This window comes from Chiloscyllium punctatum, chromosome 2 (genome assembly GCF_047496795.1).
Source record: "Chiloscyllium punctatum isolate Juve2018m chromosome 2, sChiPun1.3, whole genome shotgun sequence".
NCBI lineage: Eukaryota > Metazoa > Chordata > Chondrichthyes > Orectolobiformes > Hemiscylliidae > Chiloscyllium > Chiloscyllium punctatum.
In genome coordinates this window covers 159,340,366-159,362,683 of record NC_092740.1, presented here as the reverse complement: position 1 = coordinate 159,362,683, position 22,318 = coordinate 159,340,366, and the positions used below count along the sequence as shown (strand labels likewise).

General features: G+C 39.5%; 1 protein-coding gene across 1 annotated transcript in view; it reads right to left on the bottom strand.

Annotated features, from left to right (window-relative positions):
• Positions 1–10,333: 10,333 nt before the first annotated feature.
• LOC140492215 (chondroitin sulfate synthase 1-like) overlaps positions 10,334–22,318 on the bottom strand; it is a 301,366-nt gene continuing 289,381 nt past the window's right edge. The window contains exon 2 of the mRNA XM_072591115.1: positions 10,334–12,620. Within this exon, the coding sequence (XP_072447216.1) occupies positions 11,049–12,620 (1,572 nt within the window). The 3' untranslated portion in view covers positions 10,334–11,048. The remainder of the gene's footprint in view (positions 12,621–22,318) is intronic.

Below are 22,318 nucleotides of genomic sequence, written 5' to 3'. Positions count from 1 at the left end.
GATGGCTGTAGGTAAATGCAGGTAGGAAGTGACTGTGATAGGCCAGTGGGAAGGGTGGAGTGGATAGGTGGGAAAGAAGATGGACAGGTAGGTCAGGTCAAGAGGGCTTCGCCACGTCAGAGGGTTGGATCAGAGATGGTAGAAGAGGAGATTTGGAAACTGGTGAATTCAATGTCAAGGCCACGTGGTTGTAGGCTCCTGAAGTGAAAGATGAGGTGTTTCTCCTCTAGTTTGTGGGTGGCCCGGTTTAGGTGGTGGAGGAGGCCCAGAATGGACATGTCATCAGGGGAGTGGGAGGGAGACTTGAAATGGATGGGCACTGGAAGGTGGGGTTTGTTGGTGCATACAGATCAGAGATGTTCCCTGAACTGTTCTGTGAGTTTGCGCCCATTCTCTCTGATGTAGAGGAGACCATACTAAGAGCAACGGATGCAGTAACTGTGGTTTGAGGATATGCAAGTAAATCTCTGCCAGATTTGGAATGATCCTTTTGGGCCTTGGAAGGAAGTGACGGGGAAGTGTGGGTGCAGGTTTTGCACCTCTTGAGGTGGCAGGGGAAGGCACCAGGTGTGGAGAGAGAGTTGGTGGGGGGCGTGGACCAAACAAAGGAGTTGCAGAGGGAACAGTCCCTACGGAACACAGATAGGTGTGGGGAGAGAAATATATTTTGGTGATAGGGTCTGACTGTAGATGGCAAAAATGGTAGAGGATGATGCATTGGATTTGGAGATCAGTGGGGTGGAATGTGAGGACCAGGGGATTCTATCCTTGTTGTGGTTGGGAGTGGGGTTCGAGGACAGAGGTGCGGGAAATGGAGGAGATGCAATTGAGGGCACTGTTGATCACGGGTGATGAACTCCTGGCAAAACTGTTGGGTAGGAAAGTCAATGGGAGAGCAGGGACAGGAAATTAGTTTATCTGGAGGCATCAACCATTGGCCCAACATATCCTATCAAGAAGTCAAAGGGACAGAGGGAAAATGTAAGGTGAGTGTTGAAGAATTAATGTTTCGGGTGTTTTTAATGGTGTGTACCTGAGGGCAGAGAAATGAAAGGACACACAATAGCAGGAGTGATAAATACAAAACCTGAGAGAGATAGGGTAATAGAAATAACGATTTCAAGTCTGGAGCAGCCAAATTGTGTATGCAAATATTCAGAGAAATACAGAGCATCACACATGGTCACAAGATCAGGAGAGCTACATTTTGAAATAAACAAAAGGATAGAGAAAAAAGGTGAGAAAACCATTGGACCTCTTGCTTTAATACTAAAGTTAATGCACATTGATTGGAATTAGTAACAGACTGATGTGCAGGTGCAGAGACACATGTGAGAGACTAGAAGCTATTTAAAGGTCACAGCACTGACATATGTATTTCCATGAATTCAAATATTCCTGTGGCCACAGTGAAACAGCTGTTGCTGGTGCCTAGACTTCCACACACAAAAATGATTAGCAAGCTGACAGACAGTGGTCCATGTGGATGGATTCTTGGGAATCTGCTGTTTAATCAAAGAAAAACAACAGTAAACGTCCTGCCCTGAAAGTCATCAATGTCAAACCGAGACTTGAGAATAGCTTTAGTGAAACCAATTTGACCATTTTCCATTAAAACTTCAAGGTCAGTAGGCTCCAGTTTGATCACTGCCAGTTGAGCAAAAGCTACAGCTATAAATCACTGTTCCATTCACTATTTCAGATACAGGAAAGACACTTCCATGGTGTGTTTTGACATTCAGGCAGTGACAGGTGACTGAAATTTGTTGAATATGTCCCTCACTGAAAGTACTGTGTAGAATGCCTTGAGAAGAATAGTGTTGATACATTGGTGATCCATTTAGTCCCTGATCCGGTTAAAATTAGTGTGAATTGTTGGTGGCAGTGTTTCATTTGAAAGCTAGATATAACCTAATGTTCACAACTGAACCCTATCCTCATTATAGGGAAATCCTGACTCACCTCACTCCACTTAAATCAATACCACCCTTCCCAGTTTCTACCTAACTATATTGTTTTTGCTGTATGCACTAATCTGGATTTTTAATATACTTTTTTTGCATTTATTTTATAGGCTAATTTCAAAGCTCAATTTTTGGGTTTCTACAGGTACTCAAAATGCAGATATCTAAATACAAAAGGTAATCCCATCTGGCATTGAATATATAAATAATGGAAGGTTAGACATATTTCTGACATAGAAACTGCTATAACAATAAATACTTTTTTGTTGATATACCCTTTTATTTTTATTTGCCTGCAAGATACTCCCTAAACAGCATTAATTAATACTTTCCCTTCAGATAATTACAGAGAAATATACCTCTGTGATGTTTTGAAGGGGCATCCTGGATGAAAGTCTAAGATGGGCCTTCACTGTGCTGTAAAGTTCTATGACTCAGTAACTCCATACGCCTGGTGAATTATAATCATTAACAGAACCGGATAACACCTGCAGCATAGCGATGATGTTCAAACTGATTTCATTACTAAATGAGACATTTTGATCTGACAGCTGTGAACAGACTGTCAATTTATAAAAGACTGATTAAACCACAAGTAACATTTGGGCTGCCTCAGCCACCTGTTTTAATAATTATTTTTTCCACCAAGTCCTTGATGTGTCTAACCATGTCTTTTTCCATTTATGTTTCCTATGTCCATCATAGGTGTTTTATCAAAAGAGAGTGAAGTACTATTAAAATTATATGGTAACTCATGATCACTTAGTTCTTTGCCCTGCAGACCTACCTTTTGCGAGATTATCAAATATAAATTTACCATTCAAAGGTCTAAATTTACAAAAAGAAACTTCTCATAATGAGCCAATGAAAACTTTCTTCTTTTAAATAATGGTGCATTATATCTCTATGAAATTAGACCAACAGGTTATTTTCACACTTTTTGCAACAAAATCACAAACCACAAATACCTGTCACACAATGCATGCAAGCAGACATCGTCAAATACAAGCAATTACAAAGCATTAGTGCTAATCTACAGAATCACAGTAACTATACATACTGTAAACAAGCTCCCTCAGTAACCTCATGTACAGTTTGAGCCTCCCGTGGAAATTTGACTCTGCATGGAGGGACCTCCTGTATGGAATGCTCCATTATTTCTTCACCCTTCTAAATCGTTCTGATGTGTTCTAACATGCCATCTGGAGATGGTGATGGTCCCTGGTAGGAGGCTGTCTATGTGCGAGCCCTCCTTTTTCCTATCCTTGGAGAAGGAGCATACAGTGCCAACTAGCAGACACATTCGAACCAGTGAGTAAAAGGTGTGGGATGGCATCATTTCTTCCGAAAACTAGCAATTTAATTTAAATTTGCTTTCCCTTTCTTTATAATTACACAGCCCTTTTTAGGGGTGTTGAATTTTCATTTTATTTAATTTTGTCTAGTTTAATTTTTTAGTTTTACTGGTTAATTCAAATGAGTATGTATAGCCGAAGAAATGCAACTTGTGAATTAAAACTGTTGTCATTTTCATAAGGTTGCAGGATCACTACATAGGAAACAAAAACAGGCCTGTAAAAAAAAATGTAATACCACAATTAAATTATGCCTCCCTGTATCAACAGTCCACCACCCATCAACTCAATTGTTTTTTCATATTTGGGAGATTTGATTGCTGGTCCAGATTTATAACTATCAAACGTGCTACTTACAAAATTTACTATAAATGACCACTATTTTATCATTTTAAAATGTTTCAACTTTGGTGTACATTGTTAGAAGGAAGAACTTGCAATTATACGGAGTCTTTCATGTTCTCATGACATTTCAGAGTGGATTTACAAATTTGCAAACAGCAGGATCCCACAAAGCAATGAGATACATGAATGGTTAATCCATTTTGACCATGATATTGTGAACAATAAATCCTGATCAGGTCACTGCGAGCACTCTGATTTCAGATTCTGCAATGGGATTTTCTAAGGCCAATCGAGAAGACAGGTGAGGGACTCAATTCAACAGTTTGTTTGAAGTACAGTTCCTCCAGAAATGTGGCAGCTCTTCCATTCTATATTGAAATGTCAGGCTAGATTATTAATTTTTAGTGGGGCTTGATTACACACCTTTTGCCTCAGGCCAAGATTGCTCTATAAATATAATTTTATATAAACATAATGATAAGGCTTGATCAACTCCTTCAATTAGATAGATTGCAGGATCAGATGAGCACTGTCTGAAATATTCAAATTGCACAGCAAAATAAAGTTTAAAGTCATGGGTTCATTCACTGAGCTGGTGTGTTTTTTTGCAAAAGTTTCATCGCTGGGTGACATCATCAGTGCGTCTTTGATAAGGTGTTGGTAGTTGTGCTGCCTAGTATTGATGAGTCTCTGTTTGTTGATACTTCCGGTTCTGAATCTGAGTGGTTTGTATACGGGGTCCAGTTCAATGTATCTATTGAGTGAGCTCTATGTTGCCTGTGCTTGGATGGTTCCACTGTCCCAGTTGAATTTGTGTCCTTTATTGTCTGTCTGGTTGGAAATGAGAGACTGCTGGTCATGTCTGGTAGTGGAGAGTTGATGTTTGTGCATTCGTATGGTCAGTTTTCTTCCAGTTTGTCCTATGTACTGTTTTTCACAGTCTTGGTAGGGCATCTTGTAGATAGCTTTTGTCCTGTTAGATGTGGGTGTTGGGTCTTTAAACTTTGTGAGGAGTTGGTGGAAGGTGCTTACTGGTTTGTGGACCACTAAGATCCCCAGCTTCTGGTTGTTGAGTAGTTATCTCTGATATGTCTTTGACGTATGGTATGTTTGCTATTGTGTCTGGTTGTGTAGCATTTTCTTCTTGGGTTTGTCCTGGAAGTATCGGAGGATAGTGCTCTTGGGGTACCTATTTCATTTATATCCTTTGATATAAACGAAACAGGTACCTGTTCTGCCTTCTGGAGTTCTGGGTTGCTGCAGTGTGTCTTTGCTCATTTAAATAATATTCTAATGAAACTCCATTTGTGGTGCTGGGGTGGTTGATGTTATAATTCAGTATCTGGTGAGAATGGGTATTCTTGTACACATTGGTCTGGAGTTCCCCGCTAAGTATGCGTTCCCCTAATATGTCCAGTTTCGAAAAAGTTTATTCTTTCAATTAATAGTGGTGTATCAATGGTCTGGAATTTAAGCATTAATTTGTACTTGCTTTGCTCTGATTCGATGTTACCAGCATATTCTGTTTTTGTTGCAGATTTCAACAACTGTGGCTTTCTTTGTATAAATTGCAAATTCGACTGCATGCTTTGAAATACGACAAAGCTTAAATGAAAAGGTGATCTTTCAAGCTCAAGATCATCTGATCCAACAAACAGAACCATTGACTGGGTACAGTTGTTGAGATCTTTCTCAGGTGGCCTGGCATTAATTCCCCATCTGTAAAAGGTCACCACGAATGCGAAAGGTAATGGTAACTTGCAATTTTGGAACTGGAAAACTGAATATCCAATTGGAGAAAAATAGTAAATTTTTGTCTTTATCAACTGCTGGTTATATAAGCAAAAAATGAGGGGAAAATCCAGGATGGATGAATGTATGCCAGTCGGAGGTCACCTGACTTGTCCACTACTTCAACTTTGTATGCAATATCTCAGAGCATGATACTGTCTTCCATTTTGATTACATCCCCTCCCCAGAATGTTTTATTTCCATGCAAACAATAGAGGTCTAGAATAATAGAATCGCTACAGTGTGGAAACAGGCCATTCAGCCCAACAAGTCCACACTGACCCTCTGAAGAGAATCCCATCTAAACCCATTCTACATCCCACTCTACATTTACCCCTAACTTACACATCCCTGAACAATTTTTTGCACGGCCAATTCACCTGACCTGCACATTTTTGGACTGTGGGAGGAAACCTGAGCACCCGGAGGAAACCCACGCAGACACAGGGAGAATGTGTAAACTCCACACAGACAGTCACCTGAGGTGGGAATCAAACCTGGGTCCTTGATGCTGTGAGGCAGCAGTGCTAACCACTGAGCCACCATGCCACCCCATCTTAGGATAATGGAAACCTGAAATAGATACAGACAATACTGATGAAATTCTGGAGGTCTGACATCATCTGTGGAGAGAGAAATAGAGTTAACATTTTCAAGTCTATTCAGAACTGACAAAATACAGGAAAAAGTGGTACTTACCTTGATGATAGGGGATGGGGGAGGGAAAGGACTGAGTGGATAATTGGAAATGGAACATTTGTATGAGGATGTGCGCATGAGAGAGATAAAAAGAGTGAGGAAAAGTTAGACAGACAAAGCGATATTTGATAGTAAGCCAGGGGTAGGTAGGTGTTAGTGAGGATGATGAGCGGGTGAAAACGGGTGAAAGCAGCCTATGTTATGACAGGACCTGGGGTACATGCTCTAAAAATTATTGAACTCCAGGTTGTGTTCTGAAATGACCTGCTGCTCTTCCAGCTTGCACTGAGTCAGAAACACTGCAGCAAGCCTGAGATAGAGGTGTTTGGTCAGGGAACATGGTAGTGTGTTGAGATGGCAGGCAGCTGGAAGCTGGGTCATTTTTGCAGAGAAAATACAGGCATTTTGCAAAGCAGTCACCCAATTTGTGTTTTGTTTCCACGTTGTGTAGGAGACAGCATTGCAAACAAAGAATACAGTTGACTAAACTGAGTAAAGTGCAAGTAAATCACTACTTTTCCTGAGAAACTGTGTCTGCAGCTTTGGATACTGAAGAGGGCGGAGCTAAATGGGTAAATTGTGCACATTCTGGGATTGCTTGAAAAAGTGCTCGTGATGATTGGCAGTGGAGGAATGGATCAAGGTGTTCCAGAGTGTTGGGGCTGACAAGGAACAGGTGTTGTCAAATCTGCTGAACTTCTCCAGCAATTTCTGTTTTTCTATCTTGTCTAGATGGGTTTGATCGCAGCCAACCAGCATATTTTCTATCATTCAGACCCACTTTACATCTCTATCATTTCTTTACTACCATTTGTACTGCTTTTGTCATCTGATCTAGGTGTCCTAAATATCTGTTCCACTCACTTCTCCTTCCCCTGTCAATATCATAAAACCATCACTTTCCAGCAGTTCCAAAGTTATCACTGGACCCGAAACAGTAATTCTGTGTCTGTCTCTCTCCCCGTAGATATGTCTGATGTTCTAGGTTTCTCCAGCATTTTCTATTTTTATTTCAGATGTCCAGAAACCACAGTATTTTGTTTTTTCCCAATATATAGATGCTAAGATTATCATCAATACTTAGGTCACATTTCAACTTTGCTGCCTCAGTATCTTTGCAACACTGGCATGATGTGTGAAGCAAAGTCTGATAAAAAGTCCAACTGATGAGGCAGTACCAAGTAATGCACAAGAACTCTAAATCACAATTGCTGGTAATTGGATTATTTCTGTACATTTAGATGTCTTCTTGCTCAGTGGAAACCTATTACCTTTTAAGCTTAATCATACACCTAATTTTGCACAAAGTGCATCTTTACCATTGAAGTTATTCACTAAGAGAAAACTTTGAAAGGTACACCGAGGGTGATTTGAGAAGCCTATTATTACGTGAATTCAAATCTGGTAATTTGACCAAACCAGGGGTCAAATCTGGGCATTCGTACTCTGTAAGAAATGAGCTCTAATGAACAACAGGTTTAAGAATTGTGTCACGAGGGAAATATAATTTTAATTACTCAATATTTAAAGCCTTTATTGTGAAGGCAGTTGTGGTGATCTTTTATGAATCAATTGGGAGAGGGAGGGTCCCACAGGACTAGAAAATGGCTAATGTAACATCATTCATTTAAGAAGGGAGGGAGGCAGAATACAGGAAAGTACATACCAGTTCGCCTGACCTTGGTCTTTTATAAGATTTTAGAGTCCATTCTTCAGGATGAGAGATTACAGAGTATTTTGAAGTGCATGGTAAAACAGGCTGAGTCAGCACAGCTTCGTTAAGGGGAGGTCATGCTTAACGAATCTCTCAGAATCCTTCAAGGAGGTAAACAGCAAGTTAGACAAAGAAGACAGAGTTAACCTGCTGTATTCAGATTTCCAGAAGGCCCTTATTAAGGTGCTACACAGACGGCTGCTACATATTTAACAGCCCATGGTGCCAAGGGTATGACACTGACATGGATAGAGGCCTGGAAGAAGGCAGAGTGGGATAAAGAGATCTTTTTCACTGGCAGCCAGTGACTAGTGGAGTTCCACAGGGGTCAATATTGGGATCATAACTATTCATACACTAATGATCTGGACAAAGGAACTGAGGGTATTGTTGAGGAGTTGACAGATGATACAAGGATAGGTGGAATAAATATGGGAAAGTGAATTTATGCACTTTGTCAGGTAGAGTAGAGGTGTAAGCATTTTTAAATGGGGAAAGTCTTCATAAACCTGAAACACAAAGGGATTTTGCAATCTTAGTTCAGGATTTTCAAGGTTAATATAGAGGCTCATATGGTAGTGAGGAAGGCAAAAGCAATGTTAGCATTCATTTTGAGAGGCCTAGAATACAAGAAGAGCAATGCACTGTTGAGGCTGTAAAAAGCCTCTTGTCATGCTACATTTGGAATATTGTGGCAATTTGGGGCCCCATACCTAACGATGTGCTGGCCTCTTGGGGGGGGAGGGTGGGGGGGTTCCAGAGGAGGTTTACAAGAATAATCCTGGCGATGAATCACATGCAATATGAGGAATGGTTGAGGACTCTGGGTCTGTACCCGCTGGAAATTAGATGGATGATGGGCTACAATTTCATTGAAACTTCAAAGATACAAGAGGTCTGGATAGAGTAGCCATGGAGAAGATGTTTTCACCAGTAGGAGAGACTAGGACCCGAGTGCACAGCCTCAGAGTGAAAGAACAACTCTTAAGAACTGAGATGAGGGTGAATTTCTTCAGCCAGAGAGTGGTAAATCTGTGGAACTCATTGCTGCAGAAGGCTGTGGAACCCAAGTCATTGAGTATATTTAAGACATTGATGGGTTCTTGATTAATAAGGAGATCATGGGTTCTGGGGAGGAGGCAGGAGAATAAGGTTAAGAAACATATCAGCCATGATTGAATGGCAGAACAGACTCAATGAACCTAATGGTTTAATTTTGCTCCTATAATTTATTATCCATTCTTACAAATTTGTTGAATGAGCTTTATATCTTCTCACTAAGCATGTAATTTCAAGAGTCATTGTTTCAAAATTAATAATGTTGCTTTCACACTACTCAGTTGACTGATAAAGAAAAGCCTTATTATGTAGTATTGTCATTAGATAAATAACTAATAGAAATGTAAATAATTGAGCAAGTTTTCAAAACAAAATACTAGCAAAGAAATCAATGGTGGGTATTTGTGGCAATATCAGCTCTACCAAAGTTGGGGCATAATTTATTTTCTTGTGAATGCTGCGTTTACATTTTATATTGTAATTATTAATTGATGTTTGTTCATCAAAAATTTGCTTATAATTGTTAAAAAACAGTAGTTCAATAAAAAATGCATCATGAGGCTTAGCAGTCCTGACTGTACATGGTTTCAGCTCAGGTAAACACATGAAAATTTGAAATTTCTATTGTTTTAGTTAACATGAGCATTCATTTCAGAAAATTAAAAAGGACTGAATACTGAATCAGCAGCATTAATAAAAGTACAATATAATTATTGAAAGTAACATCATGATTGGAAAACAATTCTGAAGTCCAAAACATATTCTGTAGCTTTTATCAAAAAGCATTACAAAACAATGAATGAAAAACAAGTTATGTTAGTTAACCCTTTTACAAAATGCAACCCAGACTTCAATCACTGCTCAAGTCATCTTCTTCCAAAACCCAGATTGTGCATGTTATGAGCCTCCTTCCCAAAAAGCCTACAAGCTGTCTTTTTCTTTGTTGAATGTGGACCAGGGAAAAAAAAATAACAGTGGAGTCTTAGGTACTGAATGCCCTGAAACCCAATCTTAGAAAATGCTCAAAGTCACCTTGTTACAGACACAAAACAGCTACTTTGATACTTTCAGCAGCTACACAGCAGTACTTTCCATCCTCAAAAGGTAGGATGTGCATATGTAGCATTAACTGTTCCTGGAACCCACCATGAATGTGCACTGGAGAAAGTTTGGTCTGCTCTTAGGCATATACTGTCAATAAATGTAAGTACACTAAAAATCAGTAAATTGTATTAATTGTAGAGATGATTCCAGCAGTGCAGCAATCACCACTAAATCGTTGTTGCATAACTGCAATGTTCTGATCATCAGTGAGGTAAATCACTACACATCAGACATATAACAGGCAAAACAAATTTAGTTTGGAGTCCAAAGAGTTTAGCAAGTAGTCAAAAACAATACAACCCTTTTTAGAAAGTGAAATGATGTTATGCAGATACTTTATTATAAATAGGAGTGTTCTCAAATGATTTGTTCTAAGCTGAAGGGGTAATTAAGGATACAAAGCTACAGGAATAAAGATACATGCCTACTTGCAGCATGTTTCCATTGAAGAAACAAGGAGTCATCTAAAGTCACTGTACACAGTATACAGAACATACATTTTCAGACATTTAGAGCTTGGTCACCAGTACCTGTAATCTCGTGAGAGTATATTCCCACATAAAAGTTTTAAAAGCAAACATACAATCATACTTTTGTTCACATAGTTTTAAAAAATACTGCAGATGGTGAAAGTCAACAATTTAAAGTCTGAACATAAATTAAAAAGTCTAGAATAGTTCTTTCCCACTTGAAGCTTAAAGCACTTTTGTGGCATTATTTCCATCACATCAGTTTTGAATTCTGAGTTTGATTCTGACATGTGAAGCACTTTTATAAAGCCTGCAGGAGGAACATGATTGACAGTACCCTCAAGTGTTTTGAATTTCCCCAGTTTTAGGCAAAAAGATCAAAATAATCCATTTTGAAAGCATTTTCCATAGGATGCTAAAATATTCATAAATTTAATTCACCTTAATGCTTTGAAAATCTTCTTTGGAAGAGGCGACTTGGAAACAAAAGCATAACAATGTAAAAATGTGAGGTAAAACCCTTTGAGAGAGTGAAACAGCTTGAATGTCAGGATACAGTTCTATTGTATCCACCATTTAGATGTTTTTCAAGCCAGAGTTCTGCCAACTGCATTGTTGATCCAAATGTACTTGCTTTGGACCCTAAGCACATCTTGTATTGCTTAGGATCTATATTGGGGTCACAGTGAACAGGGTGGTAAACGTGGACAACACCAATTTCTTGGCTTCTAAAGGCATTCAAGCCAACAGAGATGACTTTTGTAAAAAGGTCCACATCTTCTAGTCCCCAGCCCTGAATGGAGGTATCAAACCCACCAACATGCAACAAATCACTTTTGTATATGCAAACTATTCCAAAGCCATAATCCCGCCAGAAACCGGTCTTCTTTGTGAAAACAAAGTTATTATCATTTACTGGATTGCCGCCATAAACTATTTTTGGATCATATTGACTAAAGATTACAGGAAAATAAACCTGTTCTCCCTGAATTGTATTGTCCCTACACCGTTGCACAAAGTCTGGAGTAAATATTAAGTCGATATCACAGAAGAGCAGTAAACTGTTATTATGAAATGAGGAAGAGCCCATTTCTAGGGCTAGGCCTCTTGAAAACTCCCCTTTCATAGGGAGAATGGTCATATCTGCTTTAGGATATTTCAGGTTAAGCTCTCTCATTAACTCCATGTGCTTGCCTTTATCCGGGTTTGGATCAGAATTGAACAACAATATGAACAGTTTTACATTCTGATTTGGAATAAGGCAAGTCTTCTCAAAGTTCTCCATGAACCGGACAAATGTCTCATATCTTCCAGTGAGAGGGACAAGGATGTGAACTTTCTGATCATTTCGTTGTTTAAGCTCTTTGGTGATCTCTGTGAATTGGAATGGCGAGAAGATCTTCAGTGAGTTTGAAAGGAATGAGAAAGACTGAGAGTCACTGTTTATGCTGTCTGCAAGCTTTCTGGCATTAAGTTCTTCAGCTTCCTTCATGAATGCTTTACTAAAAGATTGTTGAATGTAGGCATGACGTCTTACAGGAACAGTCACCTTTCTCCCCTTGTGTTTCTTGTAAAGTAGCAACAGATCCATAATGTATTCTGCTCCATGCATTGGGTTAACTCTACGATAGCCATACTGAATTTCTTTAAATTCTATTACACGTCCTCTGGTCTTAGAGTTCCAATTGATCATCTCCATAACCTGCATTATAGTGTCATCCAGTGCGGCACGAAGCGCACTGTTGATACCCTGACGAGGGATTTGTGTTTCCACCATGCTAAAAAGATGTTTTCCAGTAAGGAACTCCCATTCAAGGACCTCATTCCTGTCATGAGGCTGGAAGCGCATAAAGGATGGCATCATTCCAAGTTGCTGATCTTCCTTACGTACTTCAGTGTTGCTGAGTTTGCTCATAGAAACACTTTCTCGATGCAATTGAATGGTTCGATGACGTAGTTCTGAAACTTTACGAGTCAGCAAGTAGTTATGTAATCTATATTGATAATCAGGCCTTTTGTTCGGGTGGAGTGTTATCGCATTATGGATCTTGCTGTTTCGCAAATCCTGAATATACCCCTTCTTGTTGTGTTCATAGTTTTCATAGAACAATTGTTGCATCTGAGGAATTGAAAAACACTAAATGTTACTTTACTGCTGAAGCAAAGTAAATATCAAGATAATTTTATGCATTGACATTACACAATATTCATGAGGGTAAACACAATCTTAAAATAAGTAAACAAGAAACAGAACAAATTCTCAGAAATGATCATTTCTTGGTAAAATTGCATAGAATTTGTTAGACGCCCACTGTAATAGTCATTGGCTGTAAACATGTTTTCATATTGCAGAATAAATTGCCTTTTGTGGAAAACTGCTGTTTTAACCATGCCACACTCAGCAACCCAGGTGATGATTTTAGTAGCTTCCTGCAAAGCTACTTACTAACAGAATTCAATACTCATGGCAGCAAAGATTTTCTGTCAAATGGGGAAACCCAATCAATATTTTCTACAACAAAGACAGAAACTGCTAGAGGACCTCCCAGGTCCAGCAACTATAGACAGAAAGCCGAGTTAACATTTTGAGTCCAATGACCCTTCTCATAACAGGTCCTTTCACATGCATTTGACCAATATTTCCTATGTGTTCTTCATCTATACTGGTTTCATATTTACATGATTCATCTTTATTTATTTTTTCCATCTAATTGTATAAAGGATCTTGATTTTAATTACAATCAATAGTTGCACTAACAGGTAATTATAACATTATAATATTTTCATTTAAAAATCTATACAATTACATCATTCTGTTTGGAAATTAGATAATCTTGAATAAAAATCCTGCACTCTTTTCTTGATAATTCTTGATAATTTCACAGACGAAAATGTAGAAGCATATATCTGCCAGTTTGAATTGCGTGACTGTCCAATGATAGAAGTGGGCCGCATCAATCATTGAATGTCAACGAGTGATCATTAGATTCTCTCTAGTTGAAGATAGGCTAATTCTATCACCTGGTATGGATGTTACTGATCATTCATCAATGCACGTCTGTGTATTGTTCACATCCTTTTACGTTTGGACACTGACTACTTTGATGCCTGAAGAATCAATAATCGTGTTGGACATTATTGCTGATGATTGCCCTATCCCCGCTTTTAACCTTAAGATCATTGATCAATGATCTGAAAATGGTTGCGTCTAGGGCACTGTCCGAAGGAACTCAGGTTCTTGTGGAGCAGTAATGCCCCTGCCTCCGGGTTAGCAGGCCTGGGTTCAAGTTGTACATGCTGCAGTGGTGTGTCACAACAAGTTAATTAAAGACACTTAAACCAGTCAGGCTGAACAGCCTGTTTTCTGCTGTATGCTCTGTCTAACTCCCTGAAGAGCTCCTACATTAACATGATGATTCTAAACAGCAAAGAGTTTAGTTCTGCCAGGGCTCCTTGATGCTACACTGTCAAATGCAGCCTTGATGTCCCTCTCACTTCACCTATGGTGAAAACCCATATGCCCAGAACATAAGTCTGGGGGTCGAAGTTACTGGTCTAGTGACATTACTACTATGTCAATGATTCCCCAGCTCATTACTCAACAGCAATTCCAGAAGTGAGAGGCTTGTAATAATGTATTAGTGTGCTTTATGTTTGAAAAACTCAGGGGAGTCATCAGTCATCAATAATTAATATCCAGGTTCTCTTATGTCAAATTACCATGAAGTTTAACAGGAGTCTTTTTCTGGCATAGTCTTGTACCGTTGCTGAAATATGAAAGCCATGAATAAATTATCAGAAAGAATGTCAAAAAAAAATCCACGTGCGATTGACAAAGATCCTTCATAAGTTTGTGTCTTAACATTTCAGCAGCCCCATTAAATCTCTTGACATAACTAATACAATTATAGTGAAGATCACTCAGTGGAATGTATACAAACTGTTACATTCGTTCTGTTTTCATTCATTGAGGTAAGGAGATGAGTGAAAGAAATATGGGGTTTGTTCTCCCATTGATTGCTTGTGCAGTGAATGACTTCACAGAAACAGATTTTGGATCTTTTCCTTATTGCAGTTCTTTTCCACAGCTTGATAAAAAAGATGAATTGGCTAATTACTACAGCAGTGCATATGTCTGTGTATAAATGAGCATTGCTACATCACTGTTTCTAAAAGAAAACCTCAAATAACATAAGGCTATGGAAAAAGTTTCTTTTACCCTGTTATAATTTAATGAGGATTAAAATAAACATGTTCCTCAATTAGCAGTATTGCTATATGCAACCAATTACACTAACATATTAAAAAGCATTTTCCAGACCACAATACATTTAATAGTTTCATGCATGTCTGCAAATCATACAATATCTTACCTAGATACTACTGCTCAGGTTTGAATTTGACAGGCACTTTGACAACTGACAGTAGGTACATTAAGTCCTTCTATCAGGTAAAGCAGAATGCACATGAGCACCTCAAATTCATAATGGGGCAGAAATGTGATGAAGGACATTAGGTCAATGAAAGCATATTCTAGTAGCTTTGCTATTCTCTTCCACCATATGAATTGTGCAACAAATCAACAACCATCTGAAGAAAACTAGCTCTGCCTTTGGTAGCATGTTGTAGCTAACAAAGTGTAAGTGTCTGGTACTGTTTCCTGGGAGTTCTCTATTAATTAAGGAACATAATCTCAAAAGAAAACTGCCGATCATTTGAAAATTTTGAAATCGTTGTAAATAGATAAAATTAGTATATTTTAAGGATTAATTGGTTTATGGTAAAGGTAATGCACATTTCCAATATTATAACAGTGACCACACTCAAGGCTCAGTGGTTATGAAACAATTATATAAATTGAAGTCTTCCTTTTAATTCATGGAGCACTTTTGGACTCAGGATATTTTATTCTCTTACAGACAATTCTTTAATAAAATACATCCATGGAAAATGGGCATTGTTAGGTAGGTGAACATTTATAGCCCACCCCTAACAAAGGGTTAGTGATGATGGCTGCCTTTGTGAATGGAAAGCTGATTGTTTCATACATTAATGATTTAGACTTGAACATGGGGTGCCACAATTGGGAAATTTCCAGATGACAGCAAAATTGGTCATGTAATGGATAGTGCAGAGGGTAGCTGTAAGCTCCAAAATGATATCGATGGATTGGTGGCATTGGTGAATAAATGGCAGATGGATTTCATCTTTGATAATTGGGAGGTAATAAATTTAGGGAAGTAAAACAGTAAAAGAGAATACATGATAAACAGGAATATACTGAGAGGGGTAAATGAAGTGAGAGATCTTGGCATACAAATGCACAAGCCCCTAAAGGTAGCAGTACAGCTGGATAAGGTTGTAAATAAGGCATATGGAATACTCTCCTTCATTGACAGAGGTACAGAATACACAAGTAGGGAAATAATGATGAATCTGTAGAAGACACTGGTGAAGCAGCTGCGTACAGTTCTGGTCACCATATTATAGGAAGGATGCAATTCCTCTGGAGAATGTGCAAAGAAGATTTACCAGAATGTTTACCAGAAGAATTACGAGACAGGAGAAACTGGTTTCCCTTGGCAGAAAGTTCAAAAACTAGGGGCCATTGATTCAAGGTAAAGGACAAAATGGTGGCTCAGTGGTTAGCACTGCTGCCTCACAGCACCAGGGATCCAGGTTTGATTCCAGCCTCAGGCAACTGTCTGTGTGGAGTTTGCACATTCTCCCTGTGTCTGTGTGGGTTTCCTTTGGGTGCTCCGGTTTCCTCCCACAATCCAAAGATGTGCAGGTTAGGTGAATTAGTCATGCTAAATTGCCCATCGTGTTAGGTGCATTAGTCAGAGGTAAATGCAGAGGAATGGGTCTGGGTGGGTTACTCTTTGGAGGGTCAGTGTGGCCTTGCTGCGCTGAAGGGCCTGTTTCCACACTGTAGGGATTCTAATTCTAACTAGAGGGGTCATGAGGAAAAGCATTTTTTAAAATGCAGAGGGTGGTAGGTGTCTAGAATTTGCTGCCTGAATAAGTAGTGGAGGCAGAGATGCTAAACTCTTTTAATAAGTACCTGGATCTGCATCTTAAGTGTTATAAGCTACAGGGCTATGAGCCATGTGCAGTAAGACGGGATCAGGAAGGGTCTGCGTGTGTCTTTGGGTGGGCATGGACATGACGGGCTAAATGGACCCCCTTTTGTACTGTAACATTTCTATTGTTCTAACTGCTCTTGAGAAGGTGGTGATGAGCTGTCTCCTTGAACTGCTAGTCTTTGGGGTTTAACAGTCGATAAAGGGTGGAGCTGGAAAAAGCACAGCAGCTCAAGCAGAGGAGAAGGAGAGTTGATGTTTTGGGCAGCATGTCATTGTTAGGATGAAGGGAAAAGCTGGCACGTTTAGGGATCCCTGGCTGAGGCTGTGGTCAGGAAAAAGAAGACGGCATACATTGGGTTCAAGCTATCGGGCTCAAGTGAATCCCCAGACAACTATAAAAATTGTAGGAGCAAACTGAAGAGGGAAATCAGAAAAGCAAAAAGAGGGTATGAGATAGACCTGGCAGATAAGGTTAAAGATAACCCCAAGACGTTCTATAGCTTTATTAAGAGTAAAAGGGTAGCTGGGGAGAGAATAGGTCCCATTAAAGATCAGCATGACCATTTAGGTGTGGAGGAGATTTTTAATGAATATTTCTCCTCAGTGTTTACTAAGCAGAGAATCACGGGTGCTAAGGAAATAAGGGAAACAAGTGGGAATGCTTTGGACTGCATACATACCAGGGAGGAGGTGTTTGCAGCCTTAAAGCGCGTTAAGGTGGATAAATACCTTGGTCCTGATTAAGTCTATTCTCCCCAAAGCCTGTCCACTATCTACAATTCACAAATCAGGAGTGTGGGAGTCGCGGGAAGAAATTGCAGAGGCCCCTGCAGAGATTTTTGCTTAAACTTTAGTCACTGGTGAAGTTCCAGAAGACTGGGAGGTGGCTAATGTTGTTCCATTGTTTAAGAAAAGTAGCAAAGAGAGGCAAGGGAGCTACAGGCCAGTGAGCCTGACATCAGTGTTAGGCAAGTTGTTGGAGTGGATATTTAGGGTAAGGACCAACCAACCAACCATTATTTGGACAGTCAAGGCCTGATTAGAGATAGTCAGTATGGATTTGTGCACAGAAGGTCATGTCTGACAAATCTTTTAGGGTTTTTTGAATAGGTAACCAAGAGGAAAGATGAGGTTAGTGCAGTGGGTTTTGTCTAGATGGACCATAGGAAGGTCTTTGATAAAGTTCCACACGCAGGCTAGTCATGAAAGTTAGGTTGCATGGAATCCAGGGAGAGCTAGCTAATTGGATTCAAAATTGGCTCGATGGTAGGAAGCAGAGGGTGATTGTTGAAGGTTGTTTCTCAGACTGGAGGCCTGTGACTAGTGGTGTGCCACAGGGGTCGGTGCTGGGACCTTCGTTATATTTACATATGTGATCTGGATGTCAATGTACCAGACATGATTAGTAAGTTTGCGAATGATACCAAATTCAGAGGTATCGTTGATAGCAAGGATGTTTATCAAAAATTACAGAGGGATCTTCATTAGATGGGAAAATGGGCTGAGGATGGGCAAATGCAATTCAATACAGAGAAATGTGAGGTTCTGCACTTTAGAAAGTCAAATCAAGGTAGTAAATGATAAGGTCCTGAGAGTGTTGTGGAACAGCAGGACCTAGGAGTACAAGGACACAGTTCATTGAAAGTGGCATCCTAGGGAGACAAGGTGGTGAAGAAGGCATTTAGTGTGCAGGTCTGCATCAACTGAGGCACTGGGTATAGGAATTGGGATATTAAATTACAGTTGTGTCAGTCATTAGTGAGGCCGCATGAAGAATTGTTTGCAGTTTTGATCACTCTGTTAGAGGAAGGTCAAAATTCAAATGACACCAGGATTTTTTGAAATTGCAAACTTTCGGAGCTCCGCTCCTTCTCAGGCGTGGTATAACCTGGTGTCAATTGATTTTTGACCTGGTCCACCTCAGTCCAACTCCAACTTCTCCACATCATGTTATAGGAAGGACATAGTTAAATTGGAAAGAGTGCAAGGAAGATTGACAAGGATATTGCTAGGACAAGTAGGCCTGAGTTATAGGGAGAGATTGACCAGGATAGGACTTTATTCCTTGGAATGTAAGAGAATGAGGGGTGACCTTAATAAGGTGTATAAAATCATGAGGGGTAATGGATCAGCTAAATGTTGATAGGCTTTTTGCTAAGGATGGGGAATTGAAAACTAGAAGGCAAATGTTTGGAGGGCAAGAGCTACAGCTGGGGGAAAGGCAATTATGATGTGATTAGACAAGATTTAGGATGCATATGATGGGGAAGGAAACTTCAGTGGATGGGCACAACAGAAATGTGGAGCTTATTCAAGGAACAGCAACTGCGTGTCCTTGATAAGTATGTACCTGTCAGACAAGGAAGACATTGTTGAGCGCAGGAGCCGTGGTTTACTAAGGACGTTGAATCTCTTGTCAAGAGGAAGAATGCTTATGTTCAGATGAGAACTGAAGGATCAGTTAGGGTGATTTAGAGTTACAAGGTAGCCAGGAAAGACCTAAAGAAAGAGCTAAGACGAGCAAGGAGACATGAGAAGTTGTTGACGGATAGGATCAGGGAAAATTCTAAAGTTTTCTATAAGTATATTCAGGAATAAAAGAATGACTAGAGTAAGATTAGGGCCAATCAAGGACAGAAGTGGGAAGCTGTGCATGGAGTCAGAGGAGATAGGGGAAGTGCTAAATGAATATTTTTCATCAGTATCCACACTGGTAAAAGACAAATGTTGGATCTGCAACATACCACGACAATATTTATCATGCTCAGTCAGCTCCTTTTGCAGTCTTTTTACCAGAAATTACTGCAACACTCTCATAGGAACACATATCTGCTTAGACTTGGAAGCATGTCAAGTTTATGCATAAAATCCCAAATGATTAAATGTTGAAATTAAGGACAAAGATGTCCTTTGTCTAAGTTTTAGCATAGTTCGGGTCAGATGTTGCTGTAAAAAATGGCTGCCAGTAAATGAGATAGTTTAATTTCAACTGAAGATGTCAGAACTGACGAGGCTTAGTCAGCTTTCCATCTTCAAAAATTAGTTTAGCATCTTTAATTTGGTGAAAATATAAATTATAACAGAAATCCAAAACATTATCAGGATATTTTTTGGTTAGTATCCTTTTTAGTCAACAGAAGCTCCCTAGATGTGTACATGATTTTAAAATAAATGATCAATACCATGTGGTAAAATCCATTTTAGGCAACGCACTGCAAAATGGGCTATAACAAATTGGCAGCCTCTTCACATTCTGCCCTATTTCTTTCTCTATGGAAAAGAAAATCAAGCATAAAATAAATGATGTTGCCAATATCAAATCAGGACAGAGGAAATGACCTGGGAGTTGCAGTGGGAGAGGGACTCCCTGAGATTCTTGTAGAGAGAGGAGGAAAACTTCTTCAAGGCAGGCATCCTTGCAAGAGGATTCGCAGTAGGGTTAAAATCAATTAGGTAAAAACAATGACTGCAGATGCTGGAAACCAGATTCTGGGTTAGTGGTGCTGGAAGAGCACAACAGTTCAGGCAGCATCCGAGGAGTAGTAAAATCGACGTTTCGGGCAAAAGCCCTTCATCAGGAATAAAGACAGAGAGCCTTAAGGGTGGAGAGATAAGCTAGAGGAGGGTGGGTGTGGGGAGAAAGTAGCATTGAGTACAATAGGTGAGTGGGGGAGGGGATGAAAGTGATAGATCAGGGAGGAGGGTGGAGTGTGGAGTGGAGTAGAAAAGAAGATAGGCAGGTAGGACAAGTCATGGGGACAGTGCTGAGCTGGAAGTTTGGAACTAGGGTGAGGTGGGGGAAGGGGAAATGAGGAACCGTTGAAGTCCACACTGATGCCCTGGGGTTGAAGTGTTCCGAGGCGGAAGATGACGTAGAGAAGAAAATCCTCCAGTTGGGAGACTCCTTATTCTAAGATGATGCCATCCTTAAACTGTCCCAAACAATCTTTCTGTATCAAGTCTGTCAAGCCCCTTAAGAATCTTGTATGCTTCAATAAGGTCACTGCTCATTCTTCCAAACCCCAAAAAGTACACACCCAGCCTACTCAACTTTTCCTCATAAGAAAATATCTCCATACGTAGATTCAGCCTGGTAAACTTTCTCTGGAATGCCTCCAATGCCAATATGTGTACCTTCAGATAAGAAAACCAAAACTGTTCACAGTTTTCCAGGTGTGGTCTGACTATTGCCTTTTATAGTTTTAGCTAAACCTCTTTGCTTTTCTATTCCAGTCCCTTTGAAATTCCATTTGCCTTCCTTATTACTTTCTAAACACTGGCGTTTTGTCATTTATGTACAAGGACTTCAAAATCCCTCCATAGCTTTCTGCAGTCTTTCTCCACTTACATTAATTTCAGCACACTATTCTTGTTGCCTAAATGCAGAACCTCACATATTTTGTGCATTCTCTCAGGTTTTTGCCCAATCACGTAACCTGTCTGTATCGCTGTGCAGGTTCAGTGTCATTCTTATCACTCCCCTTTCCCAACTATTTTTGGGTCATCTGCAGACTTGTTGATAGTACATATACTTTCCTCATCCAAGTCGTTAAAAGTGTTATGACACGGGGTAAGCCCCTCTGCTAATTTAAAACCCGCAACATAGAAAAGATTTATCCCGTACAGTAATATGAAAATTCAAGAGATCACGAACTACTTAAAGTAAAAATTAACAACTTCATTTCTTAAAATATAACAGAGAATGATTAACTAACAACTACTTACAACTCCTTCCTCTATTTTTTACCTTCCCTTTCTACAATACTAGTCCAAAAAAAGATTAAATTCTTATCTCAAAACCAAGAGCTTCCAGCTTTCTCTGTATTCTGGTCATCTTTTCTTCTTCTTGGGAATTCTGCTTCACAGGTTACTGGCCGATAAAGGTATCTTCAAGAGAACTATTTTTCAGGCAGTCTTTACATGCTGGTAGCTTGCCAGTTCTCCTCTCAACTGTTCAATTTCCCTGGTCATATACCCCAAAGCATCAGATTATGTCATTGGCTTTTAAGGTTGTCAATATATTAAATTCAGACTGGATTGGAGTTTGGTATAATTTGGGGTATAATTTAAACTGATTGGCCTAATTCGAATTGGTTTTGTTGTTTCCAGGCAACTAGCTACGCCAGCAGCTGGAGCACATGTTCTTTTGTATCTTTTTTCAGAACACTTGATGCTATCAGCTAGTTTTTGCTAGCTTTTAACTCTCTTAAAAAGGTACAGTACACCCACATCTTCAAAACAAAAGTTAAAGCAAATAATTATGGTCCCAGTGTTGAACCTGTGGCACTCCAACAGTTTCAGGTTGTCATGCCGGAAGTATCATTCCTGATGAAGGGCTTTTGCCTGAAACATCGATTCTCTTGCGCCTCAGATGCTGCCTGACCTGCTGTGCTTTTCCAGCACCACACTTTCAACCCTAATCTCCAGCATCTGCAGTCCTCACTTTTGCCAAGCTAAAAATATCACCCTACCCTCTCAATCTTCTCATAGTTAACCTCTTCTCTATCCACGATAAGTCTACTGTATAGCCAAACAATTTTACAAATCCTGATTGCACGCTACAAAGTGTTGTGAAAAAACTGACGTTAAAAGTCAAGTATTGTATGATTCTTTAATTTTTTCTTTTTTTTAGTGTTCTAGGCATTTCAAGAACAAGTTACATCTGATTAAATGCCTACAGAAGTACACCTCTAATGAGACAGAAACATAGCAGATTCTGAATAAAATTACC